At 33.7% G+C, this 22,088-nt stretch overlaps 1 protein-coding gene and 1 long non-coding RNA gene across 2 annotated transcripts in view; both read right to left on the bottom strand.

The window, feature by feature from the left end:
- Positions 1-2,120: 2,120 nt before the first annotated feature.
- The window catches only part of LOC111515118 (dual specificity protein phosphatase 23), a 56,436-nt gene continuing 36,468 nt past the window's right edge, over positions 2,121-22,088 (bottom strand). The window contains exon 4 of the mRNA XM_074176905.1: positions 2,121-2,501. Coding sequence (XP_074033006.1) covers positions 2,193-2,501 — 309 coding nt within the window. The 3' untranslated portion in view covers positions 2,121-2,192. The remainder of the gene's footprint in view (positions 2,502-22,088) is intronic.
- On the bottom strand, positions 19,788-19,965 carry LOC141482909 (uncharacterized). The gene is made up of 2 exons (XR_012465800.1): positions 19,902-19,965; positions 19,788-19,846 (listed from the first exon to the last, which is right to left on the bottom strand). It is a non-coding gene; the product is annotated as an uncharacterized lncRNA (long non-coding RNA).

Raw genomic sequence — 22,088 nt, 5'->3', positions numbered from 1 at the left:
ATTTCGAAACAGATGCAGTTTTGAAAAGAGAGGGTGCAACCAGCTTTCGACTGTATATGTAATATAGTTCCAGAAGAATATGCTTCATTTCCACCTATTTCGCACATCAATCTAAAGTAACTGGACATGTGCCTGAGAGTTTTTTACAATGTCCTTTCAGCTCTATTTGACATATTATCGAAGTCGCTTCCAGAAATAAATCGACAAAATTTTCGTTTACTGTATTTCAATATTCAATAGAATTTTCTGTAGGTAACTTTCTGGCCAACTTTTTGAAATTGTTGTCAAATTCGTATAATGAATTTTTCTTTGGTGATTCAAACTGCCTTCTGGACGTTTTGTCAAATAAATCAAATACCTTTGTAGTGATGTCTTCATGATATATCAGAAGGTATCTAATAGGTGAAACAAATTTTCAAATAGATCCTTATTATCTATTGGTGTGAAAATAAGTTGATAATTGGCTATTCTCGACCTCTTTATTTCATGAGTATGAAGTTTCATACATTGTCATCCGAAATTGAATATCTACCTTGAAATAATACCATATGAATAATTGAGTTTTGATACTCTTTTTCCAGTTCATAATTCCTAATAATATACCTGAAATCAGATTATCTTGTTCTTAAAGGATACCAAGACATTTTTGAAGTGGAGAATACCTACTTTTTGACATGCCATTTTCCCAGAGAAGTTTATAGAAGTTGATAGAGATTCATTATACTCGTCCTAATTTTTGCCAATATTCCTTCTCATGAATTGGATTAGTTGTACTTCAAGGTTCAATATTCAAGACAAATACTACCAAATTGTTTCTCTTCGAAGGCGTTTCTTCTCCGCACTTGGAATGAAGGTCATGAGTTGTTTGTTGGGTGAGTTTTTCTTGGTGAGTTTCTCTTGGGTCAAACCTGCCAAAAGGTATATTGTGAACCGTCCTTTTGTTTGGGCAGTACCTACTTTGGGTTGGATGGAAAAATATTTGATAATAGTTTATGAATTGGAACCTGATCTAGGTTCTATTTAGTTACGTCGCAAAATGCTGCTACTGTATCTACGCCAGAAGAGTAGTGACCTTCAATGCAAGCCGGAAGAGCCCTGGCAAACAACTTCGTCGAACCTTCATTAGTATTTCATTTGATGAAAGAATAACCATACTTATTCTTCGTCAGAAGATACAAACTTCTTCTGCTGAATGATGAAACTGCAAACTTCAAAGTCTGTAGAGCAGTTTTCATCTGAATGTGCAATTTCCGTATTTTCATAAATTCCATCAAAAGTACCGACTTCAATCTTCTTGTAACGTGTGGGCCAAGAGAAGGATTTCTCTGAGGAAATTCAACCAGAATTCAAATTGTTTTATATTTCAAACGTAATTGGCATGAACTAAAATAAATTCATTACAAAATTGAATAAACTCACACCTCGTCAGGTTTAATGCAGAGTAGACGACCATCATTATATTATTATTTTATTGAAATAATTAACCGGTCGTATCTCAATTGCACATATCTAGTTATCGTACAAATATGAAAGGTGTACGCCTGTCAAAAATCCAAAGATTTTCTATTGCGTACTCTTTTGATGAATTTTTGTTCTTTTTTCTACACACTTGGAAATATCAAGTCTCAAACTTTTTTCTATCAAAGACCAACCCAACCTATTGCCTTATGTGGTCTACTAAGTGGACAAGAATTAGAGTGAGCACTCCTGTATTGTGAGATATGGAGATTCTCTCAACCTGAGGTATTTTTCTTTGTGTGCGCAATCCAGACATGTAAACAATACAAGTTGTATGCAATTGAAATGGCTCCGATCAACCTGATAGAGTTCAGTAAATGTGAACAAGAACTGTTCTAAATTGAACGGAAATATTTCAATAAACATTCAACTCTTCCACTGCCATCATATTTTTTTTAATTTTTGGTGACTGTACCCATTCGAGATTAGCAGCAGCAGTTTCGAGCACATAATCATCGTAGAACACTTATACTCGCATATCAAGAAGTCAACTGTTTCAAAGTATTCAGCTTGTTTTTCTCAGTTTTTTTTTCAATAACTGATGTTATTGAAAAAACTGAACTGAAACTAACTGAAATTCCAAAACTTAAAAAAAAACTCACTTTCTGTCTTGCTGTCAAGTTTTAATCAAGATATGTGTCAAACAACCTACATATTCATTTCAAAAGTCGTGATCATTTAGGAACAACATACTCCACACGAGGCAGACCCCAAACACCTGATTTCTCATCATTTCTTAAGAAACTCAAGAAATGATTGGACTTCTTTGTTATTTTCTTTAATCTCTTTTCATTTTCTATTCTGGCAGCTGGTCTGTAATTCAAAACACACTCCTCTTGGACGGGAGAATCCACAGATCCTGGTCGAAGGTATCGCAAGTTTTTCAAAGCTTGATCGGCTGTCATTCCATGGAAATAAATGAGGTATATAGCAACCATGACACCTGTCCGTCCCAAACCTAATCGGCAATGAACTCCAATAGGCTGAAATGATAAACAACGCCGTTAAAAATGTTGGATGAAAATAATTTTTCAAGATGTGGTTGCATTCCACAATTTTCCGAATATAAACGAAACGAAAATTTTGCACTATGCAGGCAAAGTTTGGAAACTCAATTATTTGGAATGTTTGGAAATTCATGAACATCAGGCATTGCGGATGCCTGATGTTCATGATGGATGGATGTTCATCTGTAAACCGGCCTGAACAACCGGTTTACAGATTAGCGTACCCACATTGTCACAGGTGTCATTAAGTCATTAAGGACCCTCTGTTATTACCTACATTGGTATATATATATATATATATATATATATATATATATATATATATATATATATATATATATATATATACAGGGTGTCCCTGGACTTCCTCTTTTCCTCTCGGGAATGTATAGATGGGGTCAAAATATCACCAGTACTTCATATAACTTTTTTTCCTAAAATCTTTCGTTACCAAGTAACGGGCCCTCGAAGTTACAAAATGAAAAATGTTTTTCTTTGATAACTTTTCAAGTGAATATCCAAAATCATCCAAATTTTGGTAATTGACTAAACAAATGAACTCCTTCAATGAGCTTTCATGCAGGAGTCAGTTGTTTTGCTACAAAGTCATTAACGGACTACCCCCGATGGTCCACACCCCAAAACTTTGAAATGACAGATATTTTTCAATATTTTTCAACAAATTAAGGTTACTTGGACAATTTTATGAATAAAAGTACTCGTGTGGAAAGTCGATCGGAGCAACGAGTCTTGATAAAAATGTAGTTTCACTCGACGACATCAAACCCGCTCCTCCACCATTATTTGAAATGAATAATTATCAAAGCAGAAATAATAATGATAACGTTAATTCAACAACATTTATCCTGAGATGTCTACAATTATTCGAAAATATCAGTTTCTAAGGAAAATGGAAATGATAGGTAAAATGTTCATAACGAATTTTTATAATGCAAACACGTTTAACTAACGAAACTCAAGAGCCTCGAAAGCAAACAGAAATGAAAAATCCGCTACAGAAACTGCTCGATATGACCACCTTCTCTCTCTATACATTTTCTTAGTCTGCGAAGACACCCTCTCTGTACTTGAAATAGCATTCCAGGGTCGTTTCGTATGGCTTCACAATGTAATGTTATTCTATTCAACAATGCATCTCTTGTGTGAATAGGTGTAGCGTAAACAAGGCTTTTTAGATGCCCCCACAGAAAGAAATCCAATGGATTTAAATCCGGAGACCGCGATGGCCATGAATATGGCCCACCTCTACCAATCCATCTATTGTGGAAAATATGGTTCAGATGGTCACGCACAATCAAACTAAAATGAGGAGGAGCGCCATCATTCATAACCAACATATCTCTTCGGGTTTGCAATGGAACATGTTCCAAAAGTTCATTCAAATCGTTCTGAATGAACTCCAAATAACGTTCTACATTCAATCGGTCCTGTAGAACGAATGGTCCTATAAGATGGTTTCCTATGATACCAGCCCAAACATTCACGTTGAATTTCCGTTGGTGTTTGGTTTGCAATATCCCATGGGGATTTTCTTCGGCCCATATATGGAGATTATGAGAGTTGATAACTCCATCTCTACTGAAACCTGCTTCATCAGTGAATAAAACTTGATTAATAAAAGTCATATCCTCTCTTTGCCTCTCCATGAACCAATTGGCATATTCCAGTCGTGCTGGAAAATCTTGAGGTGTCATGGCATGTACCTTCTGGATGTGAAATGGGTGGAGCAGTTGTTCCCTAATTATTCTATGAATAGTGGACTTGGATGTATGGAACTGTTCTGATAGATTTCTGATGCTCATTGAAGGATCATCAGCGACGGCTTCCAAAATATTTTCCTCCAATACAACGGTACGTACAGTCCTAGGAGCGCCCTCACCACCTCGTTTTGGCAAAACTGTACCTACAATAATATCGAAATAAAACAACGTGCTCAAATTAATTATCAATTATTACATACCTGTCTCCCTCAAGCTGTGATCGACACGCTCTAATGTTTCTCTTGACGGTACCGTTCGATTGGGAAAATGCTCGGAATACAGACGACGAGCTTCTGCAGCATTACAAAATGCTCGTCCATAAAATACATGCATACCTGCATATTCATTGAATGTAAACTGTTCGGCCATATCAAAAAAATTCAAAATATCCTATAGAATATTGACAATACAATGATAGTCATATGACAACGCACCACTCAACAAAACAAAATCGCATTCCAGTTTCTCATTTTTTATCAAAACTTTCTAAAAGGTTTTTTTGTCAACATCTGTGAAAGAAATGGAACATAATTATTCCCTGGATATTTTTCACCTGATCATGTGCAGCCGTTTTTGTAGTTCATTCGTTTGCTTTTTATTAGTATAGTGAATATTTTTTCCGATGTGCGTTTTTTCAGCTAAATTTAGATTCGTGTTAAAGAATTTCTCCCATAAAATTATAATTATCAGTGAAACTCCTCAACAGTTTAGCTGTGAAGAAGAATTTGAAACATTCGAATGTTGAGTTTCATGAGATTCAGATAACTGATTAACACGAAACGTGATTATTCCACACGTATTATGTACATACAAAATATGGAATGATTTCGATATTTCATAGTAGAGTAGCCATTTCAAATAATGGTGGACGAGCGGGTTTGATGTCGTCGAGTAGAACTACATTTTTATCAAGACTCGTTGCTCCGATCGACTTTCCACACGAGTACTTTAGTTTTGGGGTGTGGACCATCGGGGGTAGTCCGTTCCTGACTTTGTAGCAAAACAACTGACTCTTGCATGAAAGCTCATCGACGGAATTCATTTGTTTAGTCAATTACCAAAATTTTGATGATTTTGAATATTCACTTGAAAAGTTATCAAAGAAAAACATTTTTCATTTTGTAAATTCGAGGGCCCGTAACTTGGTTACGAAGACTTTTAGGAAAAAAAGTTATATGAAGTACTGGTGATATTTTGACCCCATCTATACATTCCCGAGAGGAAAAGAGGAAGTCCAGGGACACCCTGTATATATATATATATATATATATATATATATATATATATATATATATATATATATATATATATATATATATATATATATATATATATATACATATATATATATATATATATATATATATATACATATTCAAAAAAAATTCATTATAGCTCAAATATAAGAAATATATATATATATATATATATATATATATATATATATATATATATATATATATATATAAATATATATATATCCATAAGGATTATTATTATTTTCACAACGTTTCGGCAAAGTCTCATTTGCCATCTTCTGGTGATGTCTGGTTTTTTCAACTAGACTGATTAGTTCGAGGTCTGTGTCTCAATTTATAGGGATAGATGTTTCCCTTTACCTGCGTTACTGCCACTACCTGTGTTTGCTCGACTACCTTTTTTGATCTTATTACCTGAGCTGCCTCTCCTGTCTCTGTTATTGTACCTATATTGTCATGTACCGAGTTTTGCTTCTGGGGTTGAGCGGTCTGATTGCTTGTGCGAAGCGATAAAACGGATCTCCATGTTGATTGTAATCTTTGCGCATCATCCCTCTTGTTCATATTATTAGGTCGTCTTTTAATTTCGATAGCCTCTCTGATTGTTCGTGAGTAAAAGTTTTCCTTGCTTGCTAGCATTTTTGTGTTATCGAAATTGATGTTATGTCCTGTTTGAAGTACGTGTTGGAAGAGAGAAGACGTGGTGACTTTTCCCTTCACTGCTAATTTGTGTTCATCTTTGCGAATGATGATTCGTCTGTTGGTCTGGCCGATGTAAGTCCTGTCACAATCATGGCATGGTCCTTCATACACTCTTTGTGACTCCAGTGGTATCTGATCCTTGGGATTACGAAGCATGGACCTTATTGTCCGTTCTGGTACGAACGAAGTTGATATATGTTATGTCGGTGAAGAATTCTGCTGATTTTATCTGTTGTTCCTGCAATATATGGTAGTGTGGTTGTTATGACCGGTGTATCTCGAGTTTTTTTTTGTTTCCGTGTGGTCTTGGCAGCCGCTTTTATACTTCTTTCTGAGTAGTTATTCACTTGTAGAGTTGTTTCGATGGTGTTCAACTCTTGTTGTCTGTGATCGTTGTCTGCCAGCCTCCTCGAACGTGTAATGAGTGTTTTTGTCACCGCGTGAATTTGTTTTGGGTGGTGGTGTGAATTTGCGTTTAGGTACCTATTCGTGTGTGTTGGCTTTCGATATACCGTGTGACCTAATGTTCCATCCGGCTTTTTCATAATCAGTAAATCGAGAAATGCGAGCTGGTTGCCTTCTTCAACTACTTTCGTAAATTTAATGAGTGGATGAATTTCATTCAAGTGATTAAAAAACCTGGAAAGTTCCTGGTGTCCATATATACAGGCTGATTCACGGTGGATGCACATTAGACGTTTCTGGTGAACCAGACAACGGATCACTTTGAAAATTTAATGGAGGGCATATTCGGACATTCTCTAGCCAACTAAAATATTTTCGACAATACGGTGTTGCCGCTTCTATTAGAAAGCAGTAGCAACTTTGATTTTTCAAATGGAACACTCTATATAATATTATTTTTGGAATCTCCAACAATTGCCCGACAACTTTTCTTGATACTTCCCTATACCTATCTGTTACCGTTTTCGAAATAAAAATTAATTTCAATTTTTTTCTTCGAAAATCATGACTTCTAAAAATGCCGATATCTTTCAGTTAAGAAGTACTATGATATCGAAATTTGGTTTGGAGTTAGGTGATACTTGGACACTTCCCACACGTCAGCCTAATCTCCGTTACTTCAATACAGGGTGGTAAAAAAATACAGTTTTTTCGTTTGCTTGAAAAAGTTGCTGAAATTTGATTATTTTAAATGGAACACCCTGTATATTATTGAAAATTCGGAAAGCTGCTGAAATTTGCTTTCTTTCTATGTATATCATACCTATACCTAACTAGTCAAGTTTCGGACTTATGAACATTTATTTGTGAAAATGTCCCTTCAGAATGGTATTTCCATTCGGTATTTGGTAAGCAGGCCATGATTACTATTTGACAGTAGCGTTGTGACATTCTCCTAATAATATCGACATTTTCGTCACTTCGGAAGTTGCAAATACCTTCAAAACGATGGAACAAAACTATTCAAACGAAGTTCTTATGAATTTGTTTATTATTTTTGGACAGTGTGACAAAATTATCAGCAGAACATGTAGAAAGTTCAATGAAATGTATCCGAATCTACCGCCAATGAACCTCAAGAAATTTATACGAACTCAGAACAATTTCAATGCATTTGGATAGTTTTTTCGTTGTTCTTGGGTTTTGGATTCTCTTGGAAAATTGAAAAGTTTTTTAAATTAAGTGTCAAGACGTTTCGACCCTGGCTAGAGGCTTTTTCAATTGTTTATTTGAATTTTTTTTATAACACATTGGATATTTGACTGGTTTCCTGAAATATAATTCAATTTCTGTATTACTGTTGTTTTTTTTAAATTGATTCATTTGTTGAATGTTTATAATTTTTTTTCTGTACGTACCTTGCTTAAAATTATTGATAACTTTTCAAAATGTAAATAATATTGAAGTGCTGTTGTCCTTCTTATTTGATAGTGATTGCTAGTAATCAATCGTGTTAGGAATCACACGTTAAAAGGTAAGACCTCGTTAATCCTTAGCTCGCACAAGTTTCGACTTCTGAGGGTTGTCGTTCGTAGGGGTGCGACAGCTGGTTAACGGAAAAACAGATTTTTTTTTAAGGTTCTGTTAAGAAGAACAACACCACTTCGACATTATTTACATTTTGAAAAATTATCAATAATGTTTAGCAAGGTACGTACAAAACAAAAAATTATAAACATTCAACAAATGAATCAATTCAAAAGAAAGACAACAGTAATATAAACATGGTAGTCTATTTCAGGAAACCAGTCAAATATCCAATGTGTTATGAAAACATTTTTCGAATAAACAATTGAAAAAGTCTCTAGCCAGGGACGAAACGTCTTGACACTCAATTGAAAAAACTCTTCCATTTTCCACATATATATATATGGCCGGGTGTCCCAGAGTTTTTAGGCCAGCAGATATCTCAGTTACCTGCAGAACAAAAATTAAAACAAAAATATGTATCATAGGAGAACACAAGCACTTTCATGCAGCATAGCAAAATCCACCCCCTGGTAAACAACCCCCAAGAAACCACCCCTAACTTTTGTTTTTCAAATGGCACGCCCATGTTTGTTTTGGTTCAACTTACAGTCTTTTTCATTTCTCGGTCAATGATGTATCATGGTAGGTAGAATGACATGCAGAATCATAGAAAATAAAAACACAAATGAAATATTAATGTTTAAGGTCATCTGTATTTTGATACATGATACTACAGAAAATGTTCAAAATGTTGGCCAGCACTTGCCACACATGCTTCAAGTCGCCGAATCAGCGCGCGAGTACAGGAAGCCCTAATCATTTCCGGAGTAACGGTGTGACAAGCCTCTAAAAATGTTTGGGTTAAATGGTCAATATTCATTGGTTGTGTTTCGAAGGCAACTCGTTTCAGATATCCCCACATGAAAAAGTCCAGTGGCGTGAGATCTGGAGAACGTGCAGGCCATCGCACAGGTCCTCTATTTCCAATCCAACGGTCTCGAAAAGTATCATTGAGGAATGTAGTAACTACATTATGGTTATGTGCAGGAGCACCATCTTGTTGCCACCACATTTGTTGTCGTTCTTCAAGTGGAATATCTGTATATATTGTTTTCCTGCCCAGGAGGGCAGGAAAACAATTTTCCAAGAAATGTAAATATCGGTGGCCCGTCAAAGTTTCTTGGAAAAAATGGGGCCCGATGAGTCGTCCATTATGTAAACCACACCACACGTTCACACCCCACATTGTTTGGAAATTGGTTTCTCTAATCCAGTGAGGGTTGTCCTGTGACCAATAGTGCATGTTATGTCGATTAACAGTACCATTATCATGGAAGCGGGATTCGTCACTCCACAAGATTTGATTGAGGATGTTTGGATTGTCATGGACTAAAACTTGAATGTGAGCAATGAATGCCGTTCGTCTTTCGAAATCGGTAGGTCTGAGTCCTTGGTGTAAATGAATTTTGAAGGGATGATACTTGTACTGTTTGAAAATTCTTTGCACAGATGACTTACTGATCCCAATCTCTACCGCCAATGCACGAACCGAAATATGAGGATGTGCTTCGGCGTAGGCCAACACATTTATGCAATTTTCCTCAGTTCGCACGGGAGTAGGATGTACTTGATCTGTTTTTCCTGGAAATGATCCCGTTCGCATGGTATTTTCTACATACGAAAACGTATTACGACCTGGTTGTCGACGATCAGGAAAGCGCTGCCCATACAGCCTCTCCGCAGCACGTTTATTCTTTCGGCATTCACCAAAAATTAAAAGCATATCAACGTATTCGTTGGGAGTGAAGGTAAAAGGCATGTTATATTAGAAAACCACATAACAGGCATTTTGATATACAACAACAATATCACGACTGATGGCAATGTGTGATCCAGATATCAGAGGAATGAAAGGAAGCACAAAAAGTTCTAACATTTTATCGCCTCTTTTTCTGCGTAGCGTCCACTTTTTCTGGTGTCTACAATGCAGAACAATTCGATCAGTCCAGTTAATAGTACCCACTAACGTATTCAATTTTCTTGAACAATTATGATATATCGTTGGTTGAGAAATAACCAGAGCTGTCAGTTGAACGACAAACAACATGGGGTTGCCATTTGAAAAACAAAAGTTAGGGGTGGTTTCGCAGGGGTTGCTCGCGAGGGGGTGGATTTTGCTCTGCTACATGAAAGTGCTGGTGGTCTTCTATGATATACATTTTTTTTTTCAATTTTTTTCTGCAGGTGACTGAGATATCTGCTGGCCTAAAAGCTCTGGGACACCCGGTATATATATATATATATATATATATATATATATATATATATATATATATATATATATATATATATATATATATTCCACTTATGTCTCGCTTGCGTTCACGCAGTTATTTTTATTAGGCTCTTGAATTGAAATCAATCAAGACAGCTGTCTACCGGTGGCTCGTGAATTGAAATGAATATGGGAATGATCAGAATGGTACTTATTTATATATATATATATATATATATATATATATATATATATATATATATTTATATATATATATATATATATTTATATATATATATATATATATATATATATATATATATATATATATATATATATATATAACTCGAAGATTCTCACGGATAAAGTATGATGAACTGTTTTCTCGGGTTTCGCTCCGTGTTCTGTGTATTTTCTCCCCATAAGGATTATTTTCACAACGTTTCGGCAAAGTCTCGTTTGCCATCTTCTGGTGATGTCTGGTTTTTTCAACTAGACTGATTAGTTCGAACTCTGTGTCGCAATTTATATATATATATATATATATATATATATATATATATATATATATATATATCAAAAAGGAAAGGATAATTATATTATTTGTACTTAACAACTATTTTGCATTCGCGATGTTGCCAAAGAATCAAATCGTAAGATACCAATTTAAATTTAGATTTCACCACTCTCATTCATGTTATGTCTTTCCCGACATATGTTAGGACGAAAATGAGCAAGTTTTATGAAAATTTTGTGAAAGAGGTATGAACAGAGATGAAGAATAATTTTTAAAAAACAATCCAACTTCCAAATTCAGTACAAAATTTTATCTAATTGAGTGAGCGAAATTCTTGATAGTCATGTCAATAGTTAAGTTATTTGGATCAATAAAGGAAGTGGCCCAAGATATTCAGTTGAGATGGTTACAGAAAAATAATTGGCAAAAATGGAAAGAGAATTAAAATAAATGATCAATTAGAAGGAAATAATATTAGAAAAAATAGAACACTTTAATAAGTATGTATAGAATATGTTTTTTCCGTTAACCAGCTGTAGCAGTCCTACGAACGACAACCCTCATAAGTCAAAACTTGTGCGAGCTGAGGACTGACAAGGTCTTCCTTCTAATGTGTGATTCCTAACACGGGTTGAATGATAGCAAGTGAAAATCGATCGTTCAGCCTGCGCTGCGGCTTGAACCATCGGTCGATTGAGAGAGTGAACAAAGCACCCACGTTGAACCGCCTGGCTACCGACCTTATTTCTAAAGAAAACAAATTATTGTGGTCTAAAATGAAAATAAATGGTTCAAACGATAAGTGAAAAAGTAATATAAAAAATGAAAATGAAATATTCATCAGTTTTCATTTGAGGACGATTGTAGATACTAATAATCGAAAGATGTCATGAAGTAGCTTGGTTTGGAATCTCTGCTTTCATTTTTTCTTATTTTCATGTTTTCATCTAAAATGTAAATTAAACGTAAGGAAGGAATAGCAATGAAAATTAAAGTAATTGTAGGTAAGACAGTTCAAATAATTTCAATAGTTTGCCCTTCTGATAAGTATCGCTGTGGAAATTTATTTAAAAATAATATTATAATCGATTGGCCTACTAATGCATTAATAATAATTGAAATTATTTATGCATGGTCATGAAAATAACTTAATTGTTCTATCAAGGGGAAAGCTCTATCTTGTAGTATTATTGTTTTTCAAGTCATCATTTCTTAAAAAAGTTTTAACTTTATAAATGAGGTTTGAATCCAGTGCACTAATCTGTCATATCAGAATTCAGAAGTTAGATAAGGTAGTAGCTCTGCTAACACTTTCAATTACCTTTTTTGAATAGAAATTTCTTTAAAATTCTATCCATTCAACAGTCTTAAGTAGCTCCGCTAACATATTGAAATATCCTTATTTTAAATAGAACTATCCTCAATTTTTTTTTGTTTTTTTTTTTTCATTTTGGTCAGAGGAGAGGAAATTTTCAAAAAGACTAGGGTCGTTCCGTAGTGGTGGATTTTTACCACCTAAAACCTCTCCTCACTGAGCTCCAAGTACTGGGACCGCTTTCGCATTACTTCGGTACTTAGGCTGCTGTCTCATTATTAATGCTTTATATAACCATCTATGTGTCTTTTCTTGACATATTTGACATATGTATATATACATTTTTTTTATCACCTATCCTCCACTTCTTTGGTTTCGATGATAGATCGTACTGTATTATAGGCATGACTCCATGGTTTTTCTCTACCCTGAAGACTTTGCATCATGTTCTCTACGCAGAAAATTCTTCCCGTTTTGCGTAAAAATGCAGTTTTTGCATCTTGCCATCTTGTACAGATAAAAAGTGTATGCTCTACGTCGTCCTCTGCTTGACAGTACGGACAATTTGGCGATTCAGCTTTCCTGCGAACATAGAGGTATTTGCGGAAACAACCATGTCCCGAAAGTGCCTAGGAAAGGAAATAATCCACTTCACCAAAGGTCTATTGATCCAGACTTGTAAATCAGGTATTAAGGAGTATGCCCATCTTCCATGAGTTCCTCCTTCCCATTTTTGTTGCCAGCTGTGCATTAAGTTACCTCTTGCAATCGATTTCGGTACGCCTGAATATCGGTCTCTTCTCTCGCTAGCTTGCAGTTCTATTGGAGGAATTGTCGCTGTGACGCCAGCCGCTTCTGCGGATATTGTCCGGTATGCACTGCATATCCTTATCGCCAGTTCTCTCTGTATTCGGGTGAGTTTTAGTAGTAGCTTTTTATTAGTGAGGGCTGTATACTATGAAGGTGAACCGTAAAGCATCTTGGAGTGCACCACGCTGGATATGATTAGTCGTTCCGATGCCCTGGGGCCACCTATATTCGGCATTAACTTTGCTAGTGCAGCCACGGTTCTGACGGCTTCTACTACAATTTGGCTTATATGTTCAGCGAAGGTGAGCTGTGTGTCTAGCCATATACCCAGATATTTCACAGCTTTGCTAAGTTCAATCGTTGTTCCTTGGATATCAAAACTTATTGGTTTCAGTTTCCTTCTCTTGGAGAGAAGGACAGCTTCTGTCTTCTCGGGAGCCAATTCCAAGCGCAGCCGGTGCATTTTTTCTGAAATACGGACCAGTCCCCTGTTCGTCAAGTTCACCAGAAGGTCTTCTGTTTTTGCTGTGACTATCGCAGCAACATCACCCGCAAAATCGATAAGTTTTATTCCGTCAGAATTTCCTATTTCAGAAAGTCGTCATATAAAATGTTCCATAGAGTGGGGTCCAGCACCGATCCCTGGGGTACATCACTACTTATTTTAATAGATTTGACACTTCCTTCACTCTCCAGTATCACATCCCTTTCCGACGAGTATGAGAAGATAATACTTATTAGGCTCTACAATATCCCTCTGTCTCTCAGTTTGTTCAGAATCAACTGCCACGATGCATTATTGAAGGCATTCCTGATGTCCAGCGTTATCGCAACGCAGAGAAGTCCTTGGGCCATGGCTTCCCTTGCACAGAGTATCACTTCATTAACTGCGTCCGTGGTTTGCCGTTGCTTTCGGAAACCATATTGATTCGCTGATAGTCCCCTGGTTTGTTCCAGTTCTCCGTTGATGCGCTCGAGCAGCAAATGTTCAATCTGCCTACATCCAGTAGGCAGATTGGTCTATAGGAAGAAGGATTTTCAATTGGTTTGTCACCTTTCCTTATCAGAGTAAGCCTATCTTTTTTTCATTCTACGGGGAAATTTACACGATCTGCTAGATTATTGTAGACTCTAAGCACGTACTCGGGTTTTTCAGCGACTAACATCTTCATTACTTCTGATGGTATTCCTCCTGGTCCAGGAGATTTATTACTTTTTGATTTTCTGTCGGCAGCTTTTGCCTCTTCGTCTGTGAAGTGTGGAAGTCTACCACTGTTGTCGCAAATGAATGTTACCCCCTCATGAGTCGGAAAGAGGTGATTGGTCACCTTCTCCATTGCGTCTATTGTGAGAGTAATTTGAGGAGAAAACCCCAATATTCCCCTCATTGCAATTTTATAGCCGTCGCCCCAGATATTTCTATCAATGGAGTCACGTAATGTTATCCAGCAATCCTGTTTTGCTTTCTTGATTCTATTTCTGAGATACTTTTTACTTGCTCTGTAGAATTCCCACAGAATCTCCCGTGTCGCTAGTGAGATTGTTCTAGAGTTTCTCGTGTATTCTCTTCGCTTCTTAAGGCATTCTTTTCGAAGGCTAGCAATTTCGTGATTCCACCAGTAGACAGATTTCTTGCAGATTCCTTTCCTGGTTCTTGGCATAACCTTGTCACATATCTGAACCAGGTGTTTTGAGAAATTCTCTGGGGAGTAGACAGTTTCGTTTTCTTCCAGTTCGTTCAGTATCGAATAGAGCTTTTCTCGGTTTAGCTATTTCGTTTGCCAACCTTGGGTATGTTTAGATTTATAGTGTTGACTTCATCCTACGACTTCAAACAGTATGTATTTATGGTCACTGAGAGACTCTTCATCCAGCACATTCCATGATGTTACGAACGGTCGAATTTTTTCTGTGGAGATTGTGAGATCTAATATAGAACCATAAAACCCCAAAATACTATCTATTCAAAAATCCTACTAGCTCCGCTAACACTTCCAATTATCCGTTTTCAAATAGAAATTTGCCCAAAATTCTATCTATTCAATAGTCAAGTAGCTCCGCTACCATTTTCAATTATCCTTATTTTGAATAGAAATTTTCCCAAAATTCTATCTATTCAACAGTCTCAAGTAGCTCCGCTAACATTTTCAATTATCCCTATTTTGAATAGAAATTTTCCCAAAATTCCATCTATTCAACAGTCTCAAGTATCTTCGCTAACATTTTCAATTATCCTTAATCTGAACAGAAATTTTTCCAAAATTCTATTCATTCAGCAATCCAGTTAGCTCCGCTAACGGTTTCAATTACCCTTTTTAAACAGAAATTTATCCAAAATACTATATTCAACAGTCTCAAGTATATAATTTTCAATTATCCTTATTTCAAATAGAAATTTTCCCAAAATGCTATCTATTCAACAATCTCAGGTAGCTCCGCTAACACTTCCAATCCTCCCTATTTTGAATAGAAATTTACCCAAAATTCTATCTATTCAAAAGTCCCAAGTAGCTCTATTTAACATTTTCAATTATCCTTATTTCAAATAGAAATGTCCCCAAAATTCTATCTATCCAACAGTCTCAAGTAGCTCCGCTAACACTTTCAATTATCCCTATTTTGAATAGAAATTTCCCCAAGTAGCTCCGTTAACACTTCCAATTCTGCTTATTTTAAATAGAAATTTTCTCAAAATTCTATATATTCAAAAGTCTCGAGTAGTCCTGCTAACAATTTCAATTATTCTCATTTCAAATAGGAATTTCCCCAAAATCCTATCTATTTAACAGTCTAAAATAGCTCCGCTACCATTTTCAATTATCCTTATTTTAACTAGAAATTTCCCCAAAATTCCATCTATTCAACAGTCTCCAGTAGCTCCGCCAACATTTTCAATTATCCTCATTTCAAATAAAAAATTCCACAAAATTTCATATATTCAACAATCTCAAGTAGCTCCGCTAACATTTTCAATTATTCTTATTTTGAATAGAAATTTTCCCAAAATTCCATCTATCCAACAGTCTTCAGTAGCTCCGCTAACATTTTCAATTATCCTTATTTTGAATAGAAATTTCCCCAAAATTCCATCTATTCAACAGTCTTCAGTAGCTCCGCTAACATTTTCAATTATCCCCATTTCAAATAGAGAGTTCCCCAAAATTTCATTTATTCAACAATCTCAAGTAGCTCTGCTAACACTTTCAATTATCCCTATTTCAAATAGAAATTTACCGAAATTTCTATCTATTCAACAGTCTTATGTAGCTCCGCTAACATTTTCAATTATCCTTATTTTAAATAGAACTTTCACCAAAATTTTCTCTATTCAACAATCCTACTAGCTCCGCTAACATTTTCAATTATCCTTATTTCAAATAGAAAATTACCCAAAATTTCATCTATTCAACAATCTCAAGTAGCTCTGCTAACACTTTCAATTATCCCTATTTTAAATAGAAAATTTCCCAAAATTTTATCTTTCAACAATCTCAAGTAGCTCTGCTAACACTTTCAATTATCCCTATTTCAAATAGAAATTTACCAAATTTTTATCTAGTCAACAGCCTCAAGTAGCTCCGCTAACATTTTCAATTATCCTCATTTCAAATAGAAATGTTCCCTAAATTCTATCCATTCAACAGTCTCACGTAGTTCCGCTAACATTTTCAATTATCCTTATTTCAAATAGAACTTTCTCCAAAATTCTATCCATTCAATAATTCTACTACCTCCGCTAACACTGTCAATTATTCCTTTCAAAATAGAAATTTCCTGAAAATTCTATCTATTCAATAATCTCATATTCCAACAATTTTACTGGACCACACAGGATATATTTGGCTGTATCATTTCCGAAGCTCTGGTCTATCATATATATTTCCCACAGTTGTAGAATCTAAATTAGAGTCGTAGGGGGCTGTGTGGCATGGTTAAGTTGTTAGGAAACGCAAGTATGGAAATGAAAATCTCATATAGCTTCACTAATACTTGCAATTATCCCCATTTTAAATAGAAATTTCCCAAAAAATTCTATCTCTTCACCATTCAAATAGGCACTATGTCTATCTATCTATCTTTTTTAATGAAAATTTTTCTCCAAAATCCTATTTTATAACCATATTTTTACCTCGAAATCGTTTTAAATCAAAAAAATTTCAATATATCAAAAATTTCTGATAATTCTTTTTGCAAAAAAAATTGCACAAAATTTGAAAAGATTTTAGCCCAGTACAAAAATTTCTTCGAAATCGGTCAAAATTGAGTATTTTTCTGCGTACTTTTTTCTTTTAATTTATTATTTTTATAAGTTAGGTATATAATTTCTTTTGGGTACTTTATTCTTGTAATTTTTTTTTTTCAAAAAATAATTTTCAATATATTTTCTTATCACTCATCTTTAAAAAAATTAGCACCTAAAACTTTTGAAATTCAATTTTCAATAATTTCACCAATAAATTTTCATTCGCAATAATTCAATTCATATGATTTTTATTCTTTAATTATATAAAGATTTTTTAGCATATTGGGGATAAAGGAACCTTTCTTTTCAAATAATTTCATATCATTATATAAAAATTATATTTATTATCAATTTATTATATTTTATTAATCATACATAATTATATTTATATACTAATGAATATATCATTCATAATTTTCAGTACCTACTTCAATATTGAATATAATTCTGATGATTTTTTGCATTTATTTGTATTTTTTTGTCGTAGAACTTCTTCTGATTAAAAATTTTCACTAGAAAATTCCTACGAAAATCAACAAAAACTAGCAGAAAAAAAAATTGCGTCAAAAGTTCCTAAAAGAAATTAGAATAAATAAAGTAAAAATCCCCTATAGAATTTCTCTGATATATTGAATTAGCCAAAAATGCGCGATCTAACAAAAGCATGATTTTCATAGAATCAATCATGTGTGAAATTGCCCGCCACCACACTCTCGCAAATTACATTTAATGTACAAATATGAACAATTTGTGTACAATGAATATTAAAATTTAGAAAGATAAGCTTATTAAGCTTCTGAATGTATACCCCATTTATGGAGGTTTCACCCCTTTTCTTTATAATTATAAATATATTTAAATTTTAATTTTTTCCTTTTTTAATTTTTGGTTTTCTGATTGCTATTTCTTCATATTCTTGATTTGAAATATGGATTGGTTTGGAAATTAATCTTCTTTCAATTATCTCCTGATTGAAAGCCCCGCAATTAGCAATAAAATATTTTATCACACAAAGATTGGAATTTGTAGTCGTTTTGTTTTCAATTTTGATATTAATTTTCAAATTTAAATTTTTTCTCAAATTCAATATTGAATTCAGCCCTTATATTGAAAATTGGAATAGCAAAAATAACATTTACTCTGTTAACTTGGCAAAAATTAGGTCCTATAGTTATTTTAACGTATAATCATAGTACAATTTATTTTTTTTGTGTTTATTATCATTATTTCTGCTACAGGAATTTCAGGATTAAATCAAATTATTCGGAAAATTATAGCTTATCCCTCTATTAATCATATACCTCGAATATCAGCAAGACTTTTATTTATAAAAATGATTCGATTTTGGTATTTTTGTTTTTACTTTCTAATTTTGAAAGACATTATTTTAATAATTGAAATTCTTCCATTTTTTTTAAACAATTTTTAATCAATAAATCAGTATAAATCAAGAAAATCATTTTTAATTAATTTTTTTTTCATTTGGGATTACCCTCTTTTCTAGGATGTTTACCTTATTGACTGATCACTGATAGTTTAATTGAAAATAATTTTTTTTCAGTAACTTTTATTCTAATTACTTCTACATTCATTCGTTTGTTCTTTTATATTCGAATAACTTCCTCAATGTTAACTTTTTTCAGGAATGAATCAATTTTGAATATCCCCTGAAAATTTGATTTTTGAATTATTTTATTAAATAGATTTACTTCAGTTGGATTATTCAAGGTAGTACAAACTTTCCAATTTAAAATAATTTTTGTCTATAAGATTGGCAGAAATTTTTATTTCGTAAATAGTTTCACAATATTTTGCTTACTCTCAGCCATTCCACCAAACAAATGGTTATTCTCGATTCATCATAAAGATATTGGTACTTTATATTATATTTTTGAAATATGAGCAGGAATATTAGGTACTTCATTGAGAATTTTAATTCGAGCAGAATTAAGAAACCCTGGAACTTAATCGGTAATGATCAAATTTATAACGTTATCGTAACTGATTATGCCTTTGTTATGATTTCTTTATAGTTTATCAACTTCAACTTTTCAGACTTCAATACAAATACGTGTAAATTCTGATCTGGGAGTCCCGAAGTCACGTTCAATGGGTATTACAGGGTTGCCACGACTTTTGGTCAAATAGGAGTCAATATACGCTCGCGCTCCCTATCGGATTTATGATGAACTAAAAATGAATATTTACTTTCATTTTTGGCATTGACTTACTTCCATTGAATTGTCTATTACTGACATCTGCTAAGAAGAGAAGTGAAATATATATACATTTATATATATATATATATATATATATATATATATATATATATATATATATATATATATAGAGAGAGAGGTAGTCTTTGCTGACTAGTTACGAACAATTCCTTGGAGTTATTTGGGATAGCAGCGAAGCGCAAGTGTACTCTTATAACATTATATTTCCAATATTTCGACAATGGTTATTGTCATCATCAGGGAGCTAAGATGATAGATTTTGAATTAATACAGAACTAAGTTAACAGACGGATACTTACAATGTTAGTGAGATTGGTCGCATGTGAGTTGAGTTAAAATTAAAATATGAAAGTTGTGATCATGATAATTTTACAGTTGTTATGTGTTTTTATCATGATCACAGTTTATCTATTGTCTTTTGGGTGTATCCGTTCTCGGTGTATATGTGTATATCTATCTATCTATATATATATATATATATATATATATATATATATATATATATATATATATATATATATATAAACTATTGGATAGTGGGGTATTGCAGCAAGTAAATGAGTACTCTTTTAAGTTAGTCCAAGCTTTCGGAAAATTTTATTTCCATCATCAGGGAAACTACAATAATATAAGTTATAAGGTAAAATCAAAAATATTAATTGTTCATGACTTACATCTTATGTGAGGATGGTTACATTGATGTTGAAGAAAAAATGTTGATACATTGGAGAAGATGAAACTTGATATAAAATTCTAAATGCTTGAGATTATTTTTTATAAAATATTGTTATTCGTCAGACCGTTATTCATATCATGCGTGCAGGATTCAAATGAACGAGTCTGAGAATAGAACGTTAAAATACCAGAGTGACATCTGTCAATTGATAAAACTTATATACTCTCACTAGGAGTACCAAGTGTACTCTAGTGTATAATGTAAAATTTTGTTTGGTAAAATTATTATGAAAGATTAAATTTAAGATATATTATACAATGGAATTGTTTAAATTGATATTGTTTTTATAAAAGCTTTTATCTAGAGTCAATAAGTAGGAATAAATTTCACTCAAGTGATTAATGTCTGTTTTTTTATTCATACAATTGTTATTTTCAAAAATGTAAGACATTTCTAGAAAGGACCTCTTAACTGAGGTTGATTCAGATGCTAATACTTTCATTGAGTTATAATTCATAAGGTGGTCCAATTTATTCACATAGCTTTTCAATTTTAGTTTTAATTTTGCTAATAGGGAACGCACTATTGAAATTATTCGAGAGAGTTTCATGAAACCTACTCAATGGGTCGTCATTGGGATGATGTAAATCATTCCACTTTGCATCATTGCAAAAATCTACAAGAGTATCAATTTTTTTTTGTACTATAGATTCTTCCAAAGTGCTTCTTTGGCATCGATAACTTTCGACCTCCTTGGAAATTGAACACAACAGACTCATGGTCAAAGAGTCCAGCACTGACAACTTTACAGCTGATTTTTCGGGTATTTGAACATACATAGTCAAGAGTAGTACTTGAGTATTTAGAAATATGTGTAGGAGAATCAACATGCATTGTGAGATCGAATGTTGTCAGTATGTTTTCTAGTTCGAAAGTTGCTCTAGAGAGTTTATTTTCGAAGTTTATGTTGAAGTCCCCCGTAATTATAATAAGTGCCTTGGAAGGGATTTGCAATAACAGCATTTCTAGTCGCTCTAGAAAAACATATTCATTACATAATGGTGATCGATAAAGGCATAACATATATACATCATAAACTTGACAGTAAATAATTGAAAAATCAAATTCTTTCTCAACCAACATATAATCATATTTGGTACATTTGATAAAACTAACTGTTTCACAATATGTTTTCGTGGAGAAGGATCAATGTTTCTCCATGCACCGAGTTTGTTCTACAGTATTTTGATGCTATAAAGTAATTTGGTATATACAGAGGCTCACCCTCTTCTAGCCAATGTTCAGTCAACATTACAATACTTGGAAAATCCTGACTTTCAAAAAAAATGTATAGATCATCTATTTTGTTACGTATCGATCGAATATTTAACAGCATCATAGAGATACATTCTTCAGAGGGTTTAGTTCTAAAAAATCACAATTTACGTTATTATTAGCTGCACTTGAAGATGAATTATCATCATTATTCTTGCCCTCAATGACTGAAAGGATAGATTCACTCTGAAAAGTTTATTTTCTGTTGTACAGAGTGGAATCCACATCAACAGTTTTCAGATTTATGTGAAAGTCTGACCTGGATTGCATTATAAAATCTTCTACTGAATTAAGCATACAGCACCTGCTCGATTTCATTTTTGGATCAACAATAAATTTGATTGAAGCATTCCTGATTTTTTTCATATACCCGTATATAGAGCTATTCAAAACCCTGTTTACAATATTATCCTGTACCCGAAATGTCCCCGTTATCAATAACAGACCTGTATACCTACTCAGTGGAAGAAAATTT

The sequence above is a fragment of the Leptinotarsa decemlineata genome, unplaced genomic scaffold (genome assembly GCF_025532065.1).
Source record: "Leptinotarsa decemlineata unplaced genomic scaffold, Ldec_3_MD MMD2_P_RNA_scaffold_14, whole genome shotgun sequence".
Lineage (NCBI taxonomy): Eukaryota > Metazoa > Arthropoda > Insecta > Coleoptera > Chrysomelidae > Leptinotarsa > Leptinotarsa decemlineata.
Note: the sequence above shows the minus strand (reverse complement) of the source record. Positions and strands in the feature narration are given on the sequence as shown.